Source organism: Brassica napus, chromosome C3 (genome assembly GCF_020379485.1).
Source record: "Brassica napus cultivar Da-Ae chromosome C3, Da-Ae, whole genome shotgun sequence".
Lineage (NCBI taxonomy): Eukaryota > Viridiplantae > Streptophyta > Magnoliopsida > Brassicales > Brassicaceae > Brassica > Brassica napus.
The window spans coordinates 20,982,257-20,998,347 of NC_063446.1; the positions used below are offsets into that span (position 1 = coordinate 20,982,257).

The 16,091-nt window shown below is 43.1% G+C and overlaps 1 protein-coding gene and 1 non-coding gene across 2 annotated transcripts; one reads left to right on the plus strand and one right to left on the minus strand.

Annotated features, from left to right (window-relative positions):
* Nucleotides 1–363: 363 nt before the first annotated feature.
* LOC125584790 lies at nt 364–469 on the minus strand. Its single transcript, XR_007321698.1, has one exon. It is a non-coding gene; the product is annotated as a small nucleolar RNA R71 (small nucleolar RNA).
* Nucleotides 470–2,187: 1,718 nt separating this feature from the next.
* LOC125582967 lies at nt 2,188–8,416 on the plus strand. The gene is made up of 6 exons (XM_048749456.1): nt 2,188–2,734; nt 2,767–2,773; nt 2,836–4,305; nt 7,733–7,752; nt 7,805–7,902; nt 8,005–8,416. Exons 1-6 carry the CDS (start codon nt 2,240–2,242, stop codon nt 8,414–8,416), a joined length of 2,502 nt encoding a protein of 833 aa, XP_048605413.1. The 5' UTR covers nt 2,188–2,239.
* Nucleotides 8,417–16,091: the final 7,675 nt, after the last annotated feature.

Sequence of the window (16,091 nt, forward strand, 5' to 3'; positions counted from 1 at the left end):
ACGCTTGCACATTATGATACACCAGATGCATTCTATGCCGATCGTTCTGGGATTCGCCCACCTCCCATTGAGAGAAGAGACTTTGAGATCAAGACTGGTCTCATTAATTTGGTGGAGAAAAATCCGTTTCATGGAAACCCGTCTGAGGACCCGATGTATCACTTGGAGCATTTTGAGCGAGTCTGTGACACCAGCAGACATAATGGAGTTCCTCAAGGCGCTTTGAAATGCAGGTTGTTCCCGTTTTCCTTAGCTGATAAAGCTATCAGATGGTTAAAGTCCATCCCTCCAGGATCTCTTACTACATGGGAAGAGACAAGAGCTGCTTTTCTACAGCATTTCTTCACCAAGTCAAGGTCCACATATCTGAGAGCAGAATTGGAAGCTTTCAGCAACTTGATTCAGAAAGCTTTCATGAGGCTTGGGAGCGTTTCAAGGAGTACACACAGGACTGCCCTCACCATGGTTACACCGATGTGAGTTTGCTGAACATTTTCTATAATGGAGTTCATGAAGAGAGTCAAGATGCCATGGACACAGCAAGTAATGGTGATTTCATGACCAAGACTGTTGAAGAAGCTTACACCTTGTTGAACAACCTGTCATCCAGCAAAGCAAACCGCAAGTCAAGGTTTGATACCAGCCAGAAGGGTGTTGGTTATGAATCCAAGAAGATAGATGAGCTGAATGCCAAGATTGAGATGCTTCTCAAGAGAGATCAGAAATCTGTGAAATTTGTGGAGGAGCAAGGCTATCGTTCCTCACAAGAAGCTGTTGGTGATGATTCAAGTGATATGCAGGCTGATGTGAACTACATTGGTGGTCAAGGAAACTACAACAGAGGCTACAATCAGAACCTTGGGTGGAATCAAAATCAGCAAAATAATCTGTCTTACCGGAGCAACAATGTGGAGAATCCACAACATCAGTCCTACCCTCAGGCAGGAAACAGGCAGAACCAGAATCAGAACCAGAGTGTGTTCAACCAAGGATTTCAGAACAGAAATCAATATCAGGGGAACAACTCGGCAACTCAGGATTTCAGCAAAGGCAGCAGTACAACAACTATCAGAATCAAGGAAATGCCTCTTCGTCACAGCCTTCTCAGGATAACGAAATTAAGAAGATGCTGCAAATGGTGCTAGAAGGTCAGAAGAATAGCACTGCAGAGATAAACACCAAGGTGGATAACATGTATGGAGAGCTTAATGGGAAGTTCGAAGCTTTGAACACCCATTTGAAAGTTTTGGAAAAGCAAGTTGCTCAAACCGCCTCTAGCAGCAGAACAGCACCTGGATTTCTACCAGGGAAGTCAGAGACGAATCCCAAGGAGTTTGTGAATGCTATAACACTTAGGAGTGGAAAAACGATTGAGGAATCGAAAGAGAAAGAGATCGACCGATCTCAAGAACAGATCGACCGATCCAAGGGGAAGGAGATCGACCGATCCGGTCCATCTGGATCGACCGATCCCGTGTCGACAGAGCCAAATTCCTCTGAGCCTGAAGAGGTGTATGTGGCGCCTCCTGCTTATGTTCCTAAGGCTCCATACCCATCCAGACCAAGGCAGAAGATCAAAGAACGTGAGTACGAGAAGCTAAAGAACCTTGTTGGGGAGTTACATGTGAGATTGCCATTTGTTGAAGCGGTGAAGATGGTACCTTCTCTTAAAAGGTACATGAAGGAGATTCTTACCGATAAGATGAGCCTAGAGCGGGGTGTGTTGATGCTCAATGAGGAGTGTAGCGCAGTTCTACAAAATGTCATGCCTAAAAAGCGTGAAGATCCCGGAGCATTTGTTCTACCATGCCGCATTGGATCACTTACTTTTGAGAAGAGTCTCTGCGATCTGGGTTCAGGAGTGAGCCTAATGCCTTTCTCTGTCTCTGAGAGGCTAGGCATGACGAACTACAAACCTACAAGGATCTCCTTGGTCCTTGCTGACCGATCAGTGCGAAGACCAGTCGGTGTACTAGAGAACATCCCTGTTGGTGTTGGAAAGGGATACGTGCTTACCGATTTTGTAGTTCTGGAGCTGGAAGAGGAACCTAAAGATCCTCTCATTTTGGGCAGACCATTTTTAGCTACTGCTGGAGCCATGATTGATGTACAGAATGGGCATATAGACTTACGTCTAGGAGACATGGCGATGAGATACAATGTGGAGAAGGTGCTGAAAAATCCGACTATTGATGGACAGACTTTCTGGGTTGATACATTGACTGAACTGGTGGAGGAAATGGATGAAGAGTTACACACTGATGATCCTCTACAAGTCGCATTGACCCAAAAGGAGAGTGAGTTCGGGTTCATGAACCAAGAAGTGGTTGGATTTTCTGAGATTTTAGATTCAGCCCCACCGATTGAGAAGCATGTCGCCTATGTCAGCCTTGAAGACTCAGGCACCGATAAAACCGTCAAACCGTCATCCTCCCAACCAGATTGGAGTGAGGAGAATGCTCCAAAGGTGGAACTTAAAGCCCTCCCAGCTGGGCTGAGGTATGCATTCTTGGGACCGAATTCCACATATCCTGTTATTATTTGTGCTAACCTGAATAATGTGGAGACCGCTTTGCTTCTTTCAAAATTGCGAAAGTATAGAAAAGCATTGGGGTACTCTTTGGATGATATTACAGGTATTTCTCCAGATCTTTGCATGCACAAGATTCACTTGGAGGATGAGTCAAAGACGTCCATAGAGCACCAGCGAAGACTGAATCCCAAACTGATGGAAGTTGTGAAAAAGGAGATTCTAAAGCTGTTGAGTGCAGGGGTGATCTACCCAATTTCAGACAGCACTTGGGTGAGCCCGGTTCATGTGGTTCCTAAAAAAAGGTGGCATCACTGTCATCACAAATGAGAAGGATGAGCTGATTCCTACCAGAACAGTCACAGGGCATAGGATGTGCATTGACTACAGGAAGCTAAACTCAGCCACAAGGAAGGACCACTTCCCACTTCCTTTCATTGACCAGATGCTGGAAAGACTAGCCAACCACCCCTACTACTGTTTTCTCGATGGCTACTCCGGGTTCTTTCAGATACCCATTCATCCAGACGACCAAGAGAAGACAACATTCACCTGCCCATACGGTACTTTTGCCTACAGGAGAATGCCTTTCGGATTGTGCAATGCTCCTGCCACTTTCCAGAGATGCATGATGTCGATCTTTACAGATCTTATTGAGGACATCATGGAGGTTTTTATGGACGATTTCTCAGTCTACGGTTCTTCATTTAGCGACTGCCTTGCTAATCTGTGCAAGGTGCTGGAAAGATGTGAGGAGAAGAACTTGGTGTTAAATTGGGAGAAGTGTCATTTCATGGTGAAAGATGGCATTGTTTTGGGTCACAGGATATCAGAGCAAGGTATCGAGGTTGACAAAGCAAAGATTGAAGTTATGACCAGCCTACAGCCTCCCAGGACAGTGAGGGATATTCGGAGTTTTCTGGGACATGCCGGTTTCTACAGGAGGTTTATCAAAGACTTCTCTATGATAGCGAGGCCACTCACCCGTCTGCTGTGCAAAGAAGCGAAGTTTGTTTTTGATGCTGACTGCCTCGCTGCGTTTCAGATTCTCAAGAAGTCTCTAGTCAGTGCTCCCATTGTGCAGCCACCAGATTGGGACTTGCCATTTGAAATAATGTGTGACGCAAGTGATTACGCGATTGGAGCTGTTTTGGGGCAGAGAAAGGACAAGAAACTCCATGTTATCTATTATGCCAGCCGAACGCTTGATGATGCTCAAATCAAGTATGCTACCACAGAGAAGGAGTTGCTGGCAGTAGTTTATGCTTTCGAGAAGTTCAGGTCCTATTTGGTGGGCTCGAAAGTAATTGTGCACACAGACCATGCAGCCTTGAAGTACTTGATGACGAAAAAAGATGCTAAACCGAGACTCTTAAGGTGGATCTTACTGCTACAGGAGTTTGATATTGAGATCAGAGACAAGAGAGGAGCAGAAAATGGAGTGGCAGATCATCTTTCCCGTATGAGAGTGGAAGCTGAAACACCACTGGATGATACATTACCCGAGGAGAATGTCTATGTGATCACCTTGCTGGAGGATGAGTATTTAGATCAGGCTGATTGTTGTGTCATGAGACAAATTCAGGATGATCTCCCATGGTTTGCAGACTTTGCAAACTACCTATGTGCTGGAATTGAACCACCGAACCTGAAGGGGTATGAGAGGAAGAAGTTCATGAGAGATGTGAACCACTACTACTGGGATGATCCCTTCCTCTACAAAAGATGCTCAGATGGTTTATTCAGGAGATGTGTTCTGGAGAATGAGATGCAAGGGATTCTTTTCCACTGCCACGGTTCAGAATACGCAGGCCATTTTGCAACATTCAAGACGGTTTCTAAGGTCCTGCAGGCTGGTTACTGGTGGCCTACACTTTTCAGAGACGCCCATGAGTTTGTCTCAAAGTGTGATGCATGTCAGCGGAAGGGTAACATCAGTAAGAGAAATGAGATGCTCCAAAATTTCATCCTTGAAGTTGAAGTTTTTGATGTATGGGGAATTGATTTTATGGGCCCTTTCCCATCTTCTTATGGAAATGAGTACATCTTGGTTGCGGTTGATTATGTCTCCAAGTGGGTGGAAGCGGTAGCCAGCAAGACAAATGACTCTAGTGTTGTCAAGAAAATGTTCAAGACAATCATTTTTCCAAGATTTGGGATCCCGCGAGTGGTTAGATGATTTTCAGGCATGTATCACGATCAGGCAGAGATCGATCGATCCTAAAGAAACAGAACGGGCGATCCCTGTAAGAGATCGGTCGATCCTACACGTATGGATCGGTCGATCTAAGGCGCTCACGACACCGCTGCTGGACCTGAGGCAGCGGAGGACTCTGACGATGATGGAGCCTTGGAGAGGCGCTCCAAGAGGCGCACTGACCGCAACGCCTGATCGGTAATCTCTCTTGGAATTATTTTCACCCCGAGACGGTGTGAAGTAAGTCTGGGGGAGGATGCTACTTATGTACCATATTGCTTTTATTTCTTTTATTTTCTTTGTGTTTTTAAAAAAAAAACTCTCTACGTATTTTTCTCAGACCCTGTGATGATTATTAGACTATTTCCTTGTGTGTTGTGCATTACATTTCATATTGACCATTTTTCAGGACTGTTAGCGCAGACAAACCGAGGAACCACTTGACCAAGCAACCTCTCTTTAAATCTTTTATCAAGTCTCGGTGAATTGTAATCGATTCAACTATTTTTGACCATTAATGAATTTAATTTCTTTTGACCAGGAATCAACATCAGGAAACGGTATACAATATACACATTCAGGATTTTCTTTACCACATTTTACCATTCTTTGCTAATCCTGAATGGCCAGACTCATCAATAGTTTGGTACCTCACCTACACCTTACCCTTTTATTTCATCTCCATGCATTCTTACACACTGATCATATGTGCATACATGTGCAAAAACAATGGAGAGATTAGGGTAGACATGGTTCATCCGACTGCTTAGGTAGGATCGGAACATTTAGGTGGTTAGACACGGACCTGTGTGTCTAGAGGTGTAAATAGAAAAATTGGGTGTTGTAAGTGTGTGATTGCATCGCAGTGTATATATTCGATTTCGGTTTGTATAAGTTTTCGTTCTAAAAAAAAAAAAAAAAAAAAAAAAAAAAATGAAAAAAAAAAAAAAAAAAAAAAAAAAAAAAATGAGTTCATGTTTATATCTCATTCAGTAGATTTGATTTAGACATTTTATTTTTTATTTTGTGTACTAGAGATGATGCTTTGTTTTAATCTGGGGTTAGAGTTTGAGATTTGTTGGGTTTTGATCATTTGAGACTTGAGCAGTTCGAAAACATGGTTATCAATATACTCGGTCTCTCCAGCGATTTTGCATAATGTTTTGCATTTTTTTTTGATATCGCTGATACCCACAAACACTTGAGCCTCACCTAATTAAACACTAAAACAGCCTCCCAACACCGAGCCCGTTAAACCTGATGGAGATATCTTTGGTGGAAAGGTCACGCACTTTTTAATGAATGTAAAGAGTTGATTACTTGAAACTGAGACTTGCAGGTCTGAAATATGGAAAGGTTTGCGCGGTCTTGGTGGGGATTTGGAATGAATGCCTTGACAGTCTCTGATTTAAGTGGTTAGCGAAATCACAAGGTAAGGTCTACTGAGGGTTAGTGAGCTCCCAAATTTTCATCCTCTTTACTTGAGGACAAGCAAAGATTCAAGTCTGGGGGAGTTGATATTCCGTGTTTTTAACGGTTTTAAACTCGTTTTGGAGCAATTAAATGGTCGGTTTTAATTAATGTTTTGGTCTATTTGATGCGTTTTGGTGTTCTTAAGTGTAATATGCAGGTTACTAGATAGCTTGAAAGAAAAGAACGCATTCGGGATTTATTCAGAAGCAAGATGGACCGAACAATGGACCGAACGAGAAGTATTGATCGCACAGAGCCACAGATCGACCGATCCGTTCCATGTGGATCGACCGATCCACGGTTTCAGCCACAGATCGACCGATCCGGTCTATGTGGATCGACCGATCTCAGGCGCTACGGGCTCCACACGCACAAACGAGCTTTTCACTCCTTTTTACCCACTCCCCTCAATAATTCACGAGAGCACTCGACTTTGGAGACTCAGAAAAGACCAGGGGGCGACCAAGGAGGAGATTTACAAGTTCTAGAGAGAGATTTGAGTGTTTTGTACTTGTTTTGGTGTGATTTGTGAAGATTTGTAAAGGAGTTCATCTCAAAACCATTTGGAGAAGATCTTCTGAACCTTTACTCTGTTTTAATACAATCTTATCATGTTTTCTTCATCAAAATCGTTTTGTTCTTGCTTAGTTATGTGTGAGTAGTCATCTAGTTGGGTTTAGGGGTTCTCATAAGGGATTTCTTGATGTTTTGATCCATAAAACGTGTGTAGACTAAGGGATTACGTTTTGGTTCTTCATCTAATGGATTTCTTACTGCTTGAACTGAATTGATCACTTAGTTCATGATATTAGATTGTTTGATGCACCGAAAGTGATTGTTTGAACTTCCGAAAATACTTTAGATGAGCAAAGTGTCCTTAACCCTCGGAAGTTGATGTTATTGCGCTTTGTGAACATATTGAACCTGTTCTTAATGCTTGTTTAGAAATTGAAACTCAGCGGAAGTTAGTGTGGAGATTTCTATAACATAGAGAATTAGCGCTACGGAAGTAGGTTAATTCTAATATCGTGTTTGAGTTCTAGACGGTTCTTAATATATCCCTGTGTCTTCCATTAATTGTATCTTGATTAAAAAGAAATCCCTGAGAATTCCCAATGCCCAACGTTTGTTTTAAAATAGTTTTCAAATCATTTAAATCATCTTTTTACAACTTGTTTATGCTTTGTGACACTAGAGAAAATTAAATAAAAACCAACAAAAATATATCTTGTTTCGCTGTAGCTATTAACTTGTCTGCAACTCTACGTGTGATCATCGGTCCCTGTGGATTCGATCCCGTATTACTACTGCGTACTTTACTGTGCACTTGCAGTTAGATAATCGGGTTAAAACTCGAGACATCAAGGACGGCTGTGCTCTGGTGGTGGTGCTCTGGTCACCGTCGTTTCCTCCTGTGTCAGCTTGTGTTGATGATTGGTTCCCTCGTTCTCGGTTGGAGGGCCCTCTTCTTTGAGATCTCAGCTTCAGTTTCTTCTCTTTTTCTCACCACCAATGAGAACTTGTTGAATCAGGAGTCGATTTTGGGTCTATGGCGAGCTCCCTGGCGGTGGTGGTGACTCTCTGCTTGTGGTTTCTTCTTGTAGGTTGGTGTGGGGCGATCCTTGTGGCTAGAAGGTGTCGTTGGCTTGCTTATGAGGAGGGCTGAGTTATTCTTATCATCTAAGCCAGAGGTGGCGGTCTGGTGAAGTGGTTAGATTGAGCTTCCATGTTCCATAATTGGTCAGTCTCTGCTTCTCAGAGGCAGTCGCTCGTGCGGGTCAATGTTGTTCTTTGGTTGTTGTAGTCTATCTCCGACTTCATTCCCGGTGACAGCGTGTGTTGCCAGCATCTCTGCAGTAAGGTTATGGTTCTTCGGTCCTGACCCTGTGGTGTTAGCTTCCTTTTATAGTGCATGGTCTGGTGGATGTGGCGGGTCAATCATTGTTTCGTCTCTCCAAATAAGAGCGGTTATTGGGCTCGTTGTTGGGGTGTTGGTTGTTCCGGTGGGAGACTTTGGGTTGTTGGAGTATACTGGTACTTCTGAACTTCAGAAAGGAGGAGTAGAGGTGGCTGTTTGCGGTGATTGGTGGCTGGTGCTTCGACAGGCTCTGTTTCGTCGGTTTTGCCGTCTCGATGTAGCCCCATTGTCGTCTACTGCAAGTTCCAAGTTCTGGATGGTGTATGTGCTTTCTGCAGGTGGTGGGGCTTTGTGGTAAGGCCATTTTTTGGAGACGAGTGCCTGGGCAAGCCATATATACCGGCTCGTGACTCATATTATAACTTCTACCTTACTATGGAGTCCTTGATCTTGCGCGTGGTGCGCTCTCCGCAACGCGTTAAGTTCTTCTCGAGCATTCTCTCCTTTGCCTCATATCAGTTCTTAATCGTGTTTTCCTTACTGTATTTTGTTGTTGTGGTAGTAGTTTCTATTTGGTGTTTGTTTTCTGCTACTAGTATCTCTATGTAACTTCTATCACAAACTTGAAAATTGGTAATGCAATCTTAACATGTTTACCAAAAAAATAAAGGTGGTAGAGAATCGACCGAGGTTTCGAGCTTCATCTTTCGCTTCGTGAGCAAGATCCATAGGCGAACAACTCCACATCACCCCCTCCAACTTTCCGATTTCGCCCTCCATATTTCCGATTTTGCGAAAACTCTTTCGAATTTTCCAGAAGACGAGATCAGCTTTGAGGATGGAAAATCGGAGACGCTTTAGGTTTTTTTGTTTCTTCCATTCTGGTCATCAAAGTTTCACTAAAAGCCCAAACTATGGCAAATTAATAGGTAGAAGAAAGATAAAATGATGTAGATTATGAAAAGTATAAATTAGGATGTTGAATTTTTGCCACCATGTTCATAGTCTTAGTTGAATGAACATGACAAAAGCATCTGAGAATGTTGGGAGGGAAGCCATTTTTCCTCATGTTGACTACAGAACCTGAACATGATGAGCATGTCCTACTCCTAGTTCATGGAGACCACTCTTAGAGCTCCCAAAATAGGTTATTCTTTATCTCAACACCTACCTACACTCATCAACTATTTCATCCATAGCAGACATCCCCAGTTAATGCATAATGGGTTGACATTCTATTTCCCTCTGAGAAGTATCATATATCACTAGATACACACAGACTTTTGACCCCGTTCTATTTCCCCATAAAATAGAAGTTCAAATCTTATATCCCCCAATTAGAAATATCGAACTCTTTTTCCCCATACCGTGTAAGTTAAACACCGAAATACACATAGGTTTGGATTAACGCAGGTTTACTGTTTATCATTAAACCGCAATCTATTGTTACCCAATAAAAACCGCGATTTAACCGAAAAGATCCATTTAAGATCCGATTAAAACCTGATTAAAACCTGATTATAACCCAATTGTTACTGGTTTAACCCGAATACAGAAACCCCCAAATCCCCAGTGTTCTTCATCGACAAACAAACCCTAGAAAGCTTTACCGACCGATTTTAGTTGTAGAAACAATGGAGACGGTCGGGGAAAACACGATTCCTTCACTTAGGGATGAATCAGACGACGAAGAAGAGATGGAGAGACACGCTTTCCGGGTTGAAGAAGATGTCGCTGCATTCATCAGCAAACCTCCCATCCGGCATAACATCTATCCCGATAGCGAGACTGATAGGGATACAAATGAGGAGAAATATGGTGAAGAGCAACAAATGAACCGACAGAGGACAAGAGAGCGTTATCGAATTAGAAGAGGTGATGGGAATCTCTTCGAGGGCCAAGTATTCTTCAATGCAGCTGCATTCGAAGAGGCGGTATTGGACTACTGTCTAAAGTCTGGTGACAATATTAAGCAGTATAGGTATGATAAACAATACTTGGTTTTAGTTGTGCTGGTCGAAATGTAGATTCACACTGTCAGTGGCGTGTTTATTGCTCGAGTAAAGGAGAACCAGAGAGATGGTATGTTAAAGTGTACAAGAATGCACACAGCTGTGTTCCAAATGGAGAATGTGAGATGCTTAAGGTCCCTGTGATAGCTAGGTTGTTTGTTGATAAGATAAGAGAAGAACCAAAATATTTCATGCCAATGAAGATAGAAGAACTGATCAGGAAGAGGTGGAAGATCACGGTTTCTAGAGCACAATGTCAAGCTGCCCGAAATAAAGCAATGAGGTGGATTGAGAAGGAGTATGATACTCAGTTTGGTCGAATCCGATACTATGCTGCCGAGATTCTCGAGTCAAATATCAACTCTTCGGTTGAAGTCGAGACCAAAAGAAATGAGGAAGGAAAAGATGTGTTTGACCGTTTCTATGTGTGTTTCGATGTCCTTAGGGGATCATGGAAAGCTACTTGTAGACTTCTTATTGGGATGGATGGCACATTCTTAAGAGGGAAAACTAAAGGACAATTGTTAGTGGCTCTTGGTCGATATTCGGATAATTCAATCTACCCCATTGCTTGAGCAGTTGTTCAAGTGGAAAACACTCCAAATTGGGTGTGGTTTGTGAAGCATATCAAGACAGACTTGGGTTTAGGAGATGGTGATGGATATATTATGGTCTCCGATTGTCAGAAGGTAAGCTTAATGATTGTCATGTAATTTTTTCTAAAAATAAAATTTTCTTATGTTTGTGTGTGGTCGGTTTCTGGGACTGATCAAGGCAGTTCAGTTGGAGCTTCCGAAGATGGAGCATAGAATGTGTGTTAGACACATTTATGGAAACATGAAAGCTAAACATGGAAACAAGAGTGACATGAAGCCATATATTTGGCAACTTGCTTGGAGCTACAATGAGGCGGAGTACAAGGAGAATCTAAATAGGCTGTTCAACTACGACTCAGAGGAGTATGCAGATGTGATAAAGACTAATCCAATGACTTGGGTAATAGTTTTTCTCAAGTTGGGGAACTATTGTGAGGACGTTGAGAACAACTCAACCGAATCTTTCAACGCCTCCATTGTTTGTGCCCGTGAAAAGCCAATGGTACCGATGTTGGATACCATTGCACGTCTTGCAACGGTGTGTATCGCTTCTAGATATTTGATTGCTCAAATCCACAAGAGCATATGCACACCTTACGTGGTTGATATACTCACTTTGGAGCACAAAAAAAGCATCACAATGTACTGTTTATAGAAGCACAAATGGTATGTGGTTGGTGAATGTTGACTCATGTTCTTACCGTGTCAATTTGGAGACGCGAACATGCACGTGTATGAAGTGGGATATCACTGGGATCCCTTGTGAACATGGATATGGTGTCATCTTGGATAAGAAACTAGAGGCTGAGGATTTTTTGTGTCACTGGTTTCGGACGACAGTGTGGAGGAGGACATACGAAGAGGGGATAAAACCATTGAGAGGAGCACGATTTTGGCCAACTTCTTCAGCCCCTGAAGTGCATCCAGCTCCTGAGCCAGGCCAGCCTGGTCGTAAAAAGAAGAAAGACAACAAAAGGAAAAAGGGCAAAAATGAGTCCCCTGTGAAGAAGAAACCGAAGGCGTTGAAGCGCATTATGCATTGTGGACTTTGTAGTGCGCCTAACCACAATATTCGTTTTCATAAGGAGGGACCCCATAAGAAGGTATGATTCATTATTCATATCCTCTATATGGTTCTCCTTTCATAACTTACATAAGACTTGTTTTTTTAATCTTTATAGGCTCCACAAGCTGAACCATCTCAAATCTTTGCCAGTCAAGGTGAATCCTCCCAAGCTTGATGACATTTATCGGTAGCTAGAGTAGGAGAGGAAGAGCAAGAAGTATTTTTTGGGTTGTGTCTTCTCTCTTTTTCGGCTTATTTTGTTATTGTCATCTTCATGTATGATAAACAAGAATCCTTCTACTTATTTTGGTGTTTTCTTCCTTATGTATGGACATGAATCGATCATGTAGGTTATAACCAAGAATTTTTAGGATTTGTTTGTGTTGTCATCATGTTTTGGTATCATTCTCATGTATGAAAATACCAACAATTTCATTAAACAACATAAAAAGTCAAGTACAAGAACATACTACTTCATAGCATTAAACAACATTTATCGAAATGAAATCCATTACACAAGCTTAATGATGACAAACCCAACAATACAAGCTATTACAACACCAGCACACATCTTCTTCATGCTCCATTTCGCTTCCATTAACACTTCATCCATCCTGTCAAAAACCTCTTTCTCTAGCTTCATTTCCATCTTCTCAAATACTTTCTTCTCACCTTCTCCTTGTTTCATCATAAATTCTTTCACCAATTCTACAAGATTACTCATTTTGTTCTTCAAAACATTAATCTCTTCTAACAATGCCTCATCCACCCACTTGAAGAAATGATTATCATTCTCAAGCTAAAATCGATCAAGTTAGAATCTGAGTTATTACACAATCAAATCAATAAGAGTAAGCATTACCTTCTTTGAAACAGCATAAGAACACCTATGGTAACGACGATACGGATTATTGTCTGATCTTGAAATCAAAGTCGATATTTCATATCCGCACCAACACTATTTTGGGACACCCACTGTAACACCCCCGAACCGTCCTAGGCATAGGTCAACCCACCGGCCAACAATCAAACAAGAACATGACCGACGTACGACCCACACCAAGGGTTGGAGATGAAAGGCCAACCGGCCAGCCAACAATCAAACAAGAACATGACTGACCGTCCAACCCAACACCATGGTCCGGAAGCGCTACGTGACGGGTTAGGGACGATCCGGCCAGAGTCACAAAATTTACTCCACGACCTCGACCAGTTCGTCCACTAACACGTCCCGCTGCGTCAAGGCACAAGGCTTGGCAACCCGTACCTAGAGTTAGCATTTTCCGTTAGATCGAGGCCTAAGGCTTTTCAACCCGTACCACGACCTAACGTTGTGTTAGACCGGACTAGTCAAATATCAGAGTACTCATGAAGCGCATATAAAACAATTACTGTTATTGATTTAAGAAATATTCATACATTGAATAATTCAAGACTGGGTCCGGCCTAATGCCAAATCGAGTCAATATAACACAATTCACAATACCGTTTACAAAAGGCATGAAAATCTACACCGGCGGTCCTAACGTCCAGCACCATGCTATCCAATCATCCTTACCTAAAGCGACCTGCAAAAAGGACAACGGAGTTGGATGAGTAATCTAGTATTACTCAGTGAGCTGGCGGCCTCTACCCGCAAACTAGACTCTAACCCAAACAACCCAAAATAACAATCAATCTAGCCCTAGCATGCAATATAAGCTAAGGCTAAGCAAACCGTTACTAAGTTAGACTTGGCCTCCTGCCATGATCTAGCTTCAAGTAACGGGAACCTGCATTTAAAACAAGTCAACAACAAATCCTTAGTTAACCATATATACGCATGAGTTCAGTACTCATGTAGTGTTAGACACTTAGACTACACAAGTATCATGAGCCGGTCGACCAACAATCAAACAAGAACATGATCGGCCAACCAATGATACCGCATAGCTTCAATATCCACCACCCTTCACAAGCAATCCGTCAAACACATACAGGCCAACGTCAGGCCTACACTAACAAAATACACATCAAGCCTAATCCGGTACCTAAACCAGACTTAGGACTTAATGTCAGAACCTGCAAACAAAGCAATCAACAACCACAACCACAACAATAATAAGATAGTAACTACCAATGACTCGATCTTACTCGTAACACCGTATATCGGTGCTACATTAACTCGAGGGTTCCATAACCCTCTACAACACACAATACTCTAACCTGGGCCCTGGCGACTTCGTGTTCCTCCTCTCTATCGGCAATATCCTATCTCCCTACCACAAAGGCCAAAAGAAGGAACTTTCAACCGACCGCGGCCCACAGTCCTTTGGGTCACCGCGCGGCAGCCCACAGTCCTTCGGGTCACTGCCACATTACACCGTCGTGTAATCACTCAGCCATAGGCCATGACCCCGTCTATCTGAGTCTTCCCGATCCAGCGAATAAGGGGTTTCCTTGAACCCGCTGAATACGAGGGCGAGGAAACACTAGTCCACCCCAAAACATGCCTAGCATGGGCGGGTTTCGCACCTGCTTTCAGCATAACACACATTCGACTCAATTATCCCTAGGAAAGACCTAAGGGACAAGACTCCAACCCAAAACTAAACAACTCAACCAGTTAGTCACTCCCTTACCAAGAGATGACTAACCTCAATCAACAAGATTAATTAAGCGAGCAAGCATTTAATCAATCTACTCAATCAAACCGTTACCCAGATAGTTTGGCTTCCTACTACGACACTATCTTTAAAGATAACGGGAACCTGCACTCAATCATATCAACACACAAGAATAGAAAACATGATGCATCCTAGCCCTAGTCCTAGTCAGGTTATCAACTCAGTCTTAATTCCATTCATCTCAGCTTAGCCCTTGCTAAACTGAGTCCAGTTCCATAAATAAATAACCCTAAGGACTCTACCATTCAATAGATTGATCATTCCAATCCATATGCTACTCGATCTACCCTAAATTCCAAATGGAATTCACACAAAACCAACTCACAGTGTTCTAGGCGAGAAGTAGCTGGTTGATCGGAGAGGACTTGGCCAAAACCCAAGGGACGACTTGACTGGACTGGACTGAACTGATCTCGACTTGGACAGAACCTCGGCTTCACCATGAAGAAACTGACAAGCCTCGACAGACTGATCTGGACTCGGACAGAACCTCCTTTAGCTTCTGGACAGTTCTTCGGACTTCCCGGCGGAGTATCGAGCAGAACTTCGACTGATCTGAACCCATAGAACTGAACTAACTCCGGACAGCATCTCAACATGATCATAAAAGGAACTGAGTGCCCTGGACGAATTCAGTTGGACAGAACCGTCCCTAGGCGCTGACTCGAAATCAGTAGAGAACTGACCTCGAAAACTCTCTAAAATTCTCGAAATAGCTCGGAATCACTTCCTTTCTTTTTCTACTTCTCTCTCACGTTTTTAACTTGGTTTGGACAGGTCTGGATGTGAAGAAATGAGCTGGGGTCGTGGGGTATTTATAGGAGACACCAGCCAATCAGCTTCAGGTTGGTGGCAGCCCGTGTGTCGCTTCGCATGGCTCCGGACGCATGCGCGGCGGCACCTCGTGCTCCACATGTCAGGCTGCATGTCCAGGACACATGCAGGACGCCACCACTCCTACCACATGTCAGGATGCATGCCTGGAGTGCATGCAAGAAGCCACACCAGTACACACATGTCGATCAGCATGCTTCGGTTGCATGCGCGGAGACACCTCGTGCTTGGTCGATCCACCTCGTGCTTCTACATGTCAGGCTGCATGTACAGCTTCCATGCATGGCGACACCTCGAGCTTCTGGAGACACTCAGCTTGGTAGATGCTTGACACCACGTTCTGAACCCATGCAATGACCCACCTCGAGCTTCTCGGTCCATTCATCTGATTTCGGTCCTTCCGGTAAATTTCTGATCCGCGATTAACCCCAAATATTTTTCCACTCCCATTCTGATGCTCTAAATATTTTTAATAGACTCCAGATGAATTCTGATATCCTGTAAAAATATTTCCCGAGCCTCCGGCTTCCTCGAAGAATTCCATAATACCGAAATTAGGGTTTTCGCCCAACTTCGGGTTTTCCCGTCGTGCTTCAATCCCGTCGTGCTTGCTTCCCGTCCTGCTTAATTCCCGTCCTGCTTCCGACTTATAATGTCTTCAGAATAATATTTTACTGATACGAAGATATTCCGAGAAAACTTCGCGATGAAGAAACGTCAATCTTCAAAAATGTCGAGCTTCTAAACCGTCGTGCTTCCAAAATTGTTATGCTTCCAAAACATCCGTCTGATCAATCTAAGACATCTTCTAACTATGGTCGAGCAACTTATTCGACTCATAGTTCACCCATGATCACTT

What these genes read in the sequence shown, in the direction of transcription:
- LOC125582967 (XM_048749456.1), top strand. Translation starts at nt 2,240, where the DNA reads ATGGATGAAGAGTTACACACTGATGATCCTCTACAAGTCGCATTGACC. An exon ending in TCTGGAGAATGAGATGCAAG is followed by an intron (nt 4,306 to 7,732) that starts GGATTCTTTTCC and finishes TTGTTGAATCAG; the next exon opens with GAGTCGATTTTGGGTCTATG. An exon ending in GAGTCGATTTTGGGTCTATG is followed by an intron (nt 7,753 to 7,804) that starts GCGAGCTCCCTG and finishes TTCTTCTTGTAG; the next exon opens with GTTGGTGTGGGGCGATCCTT.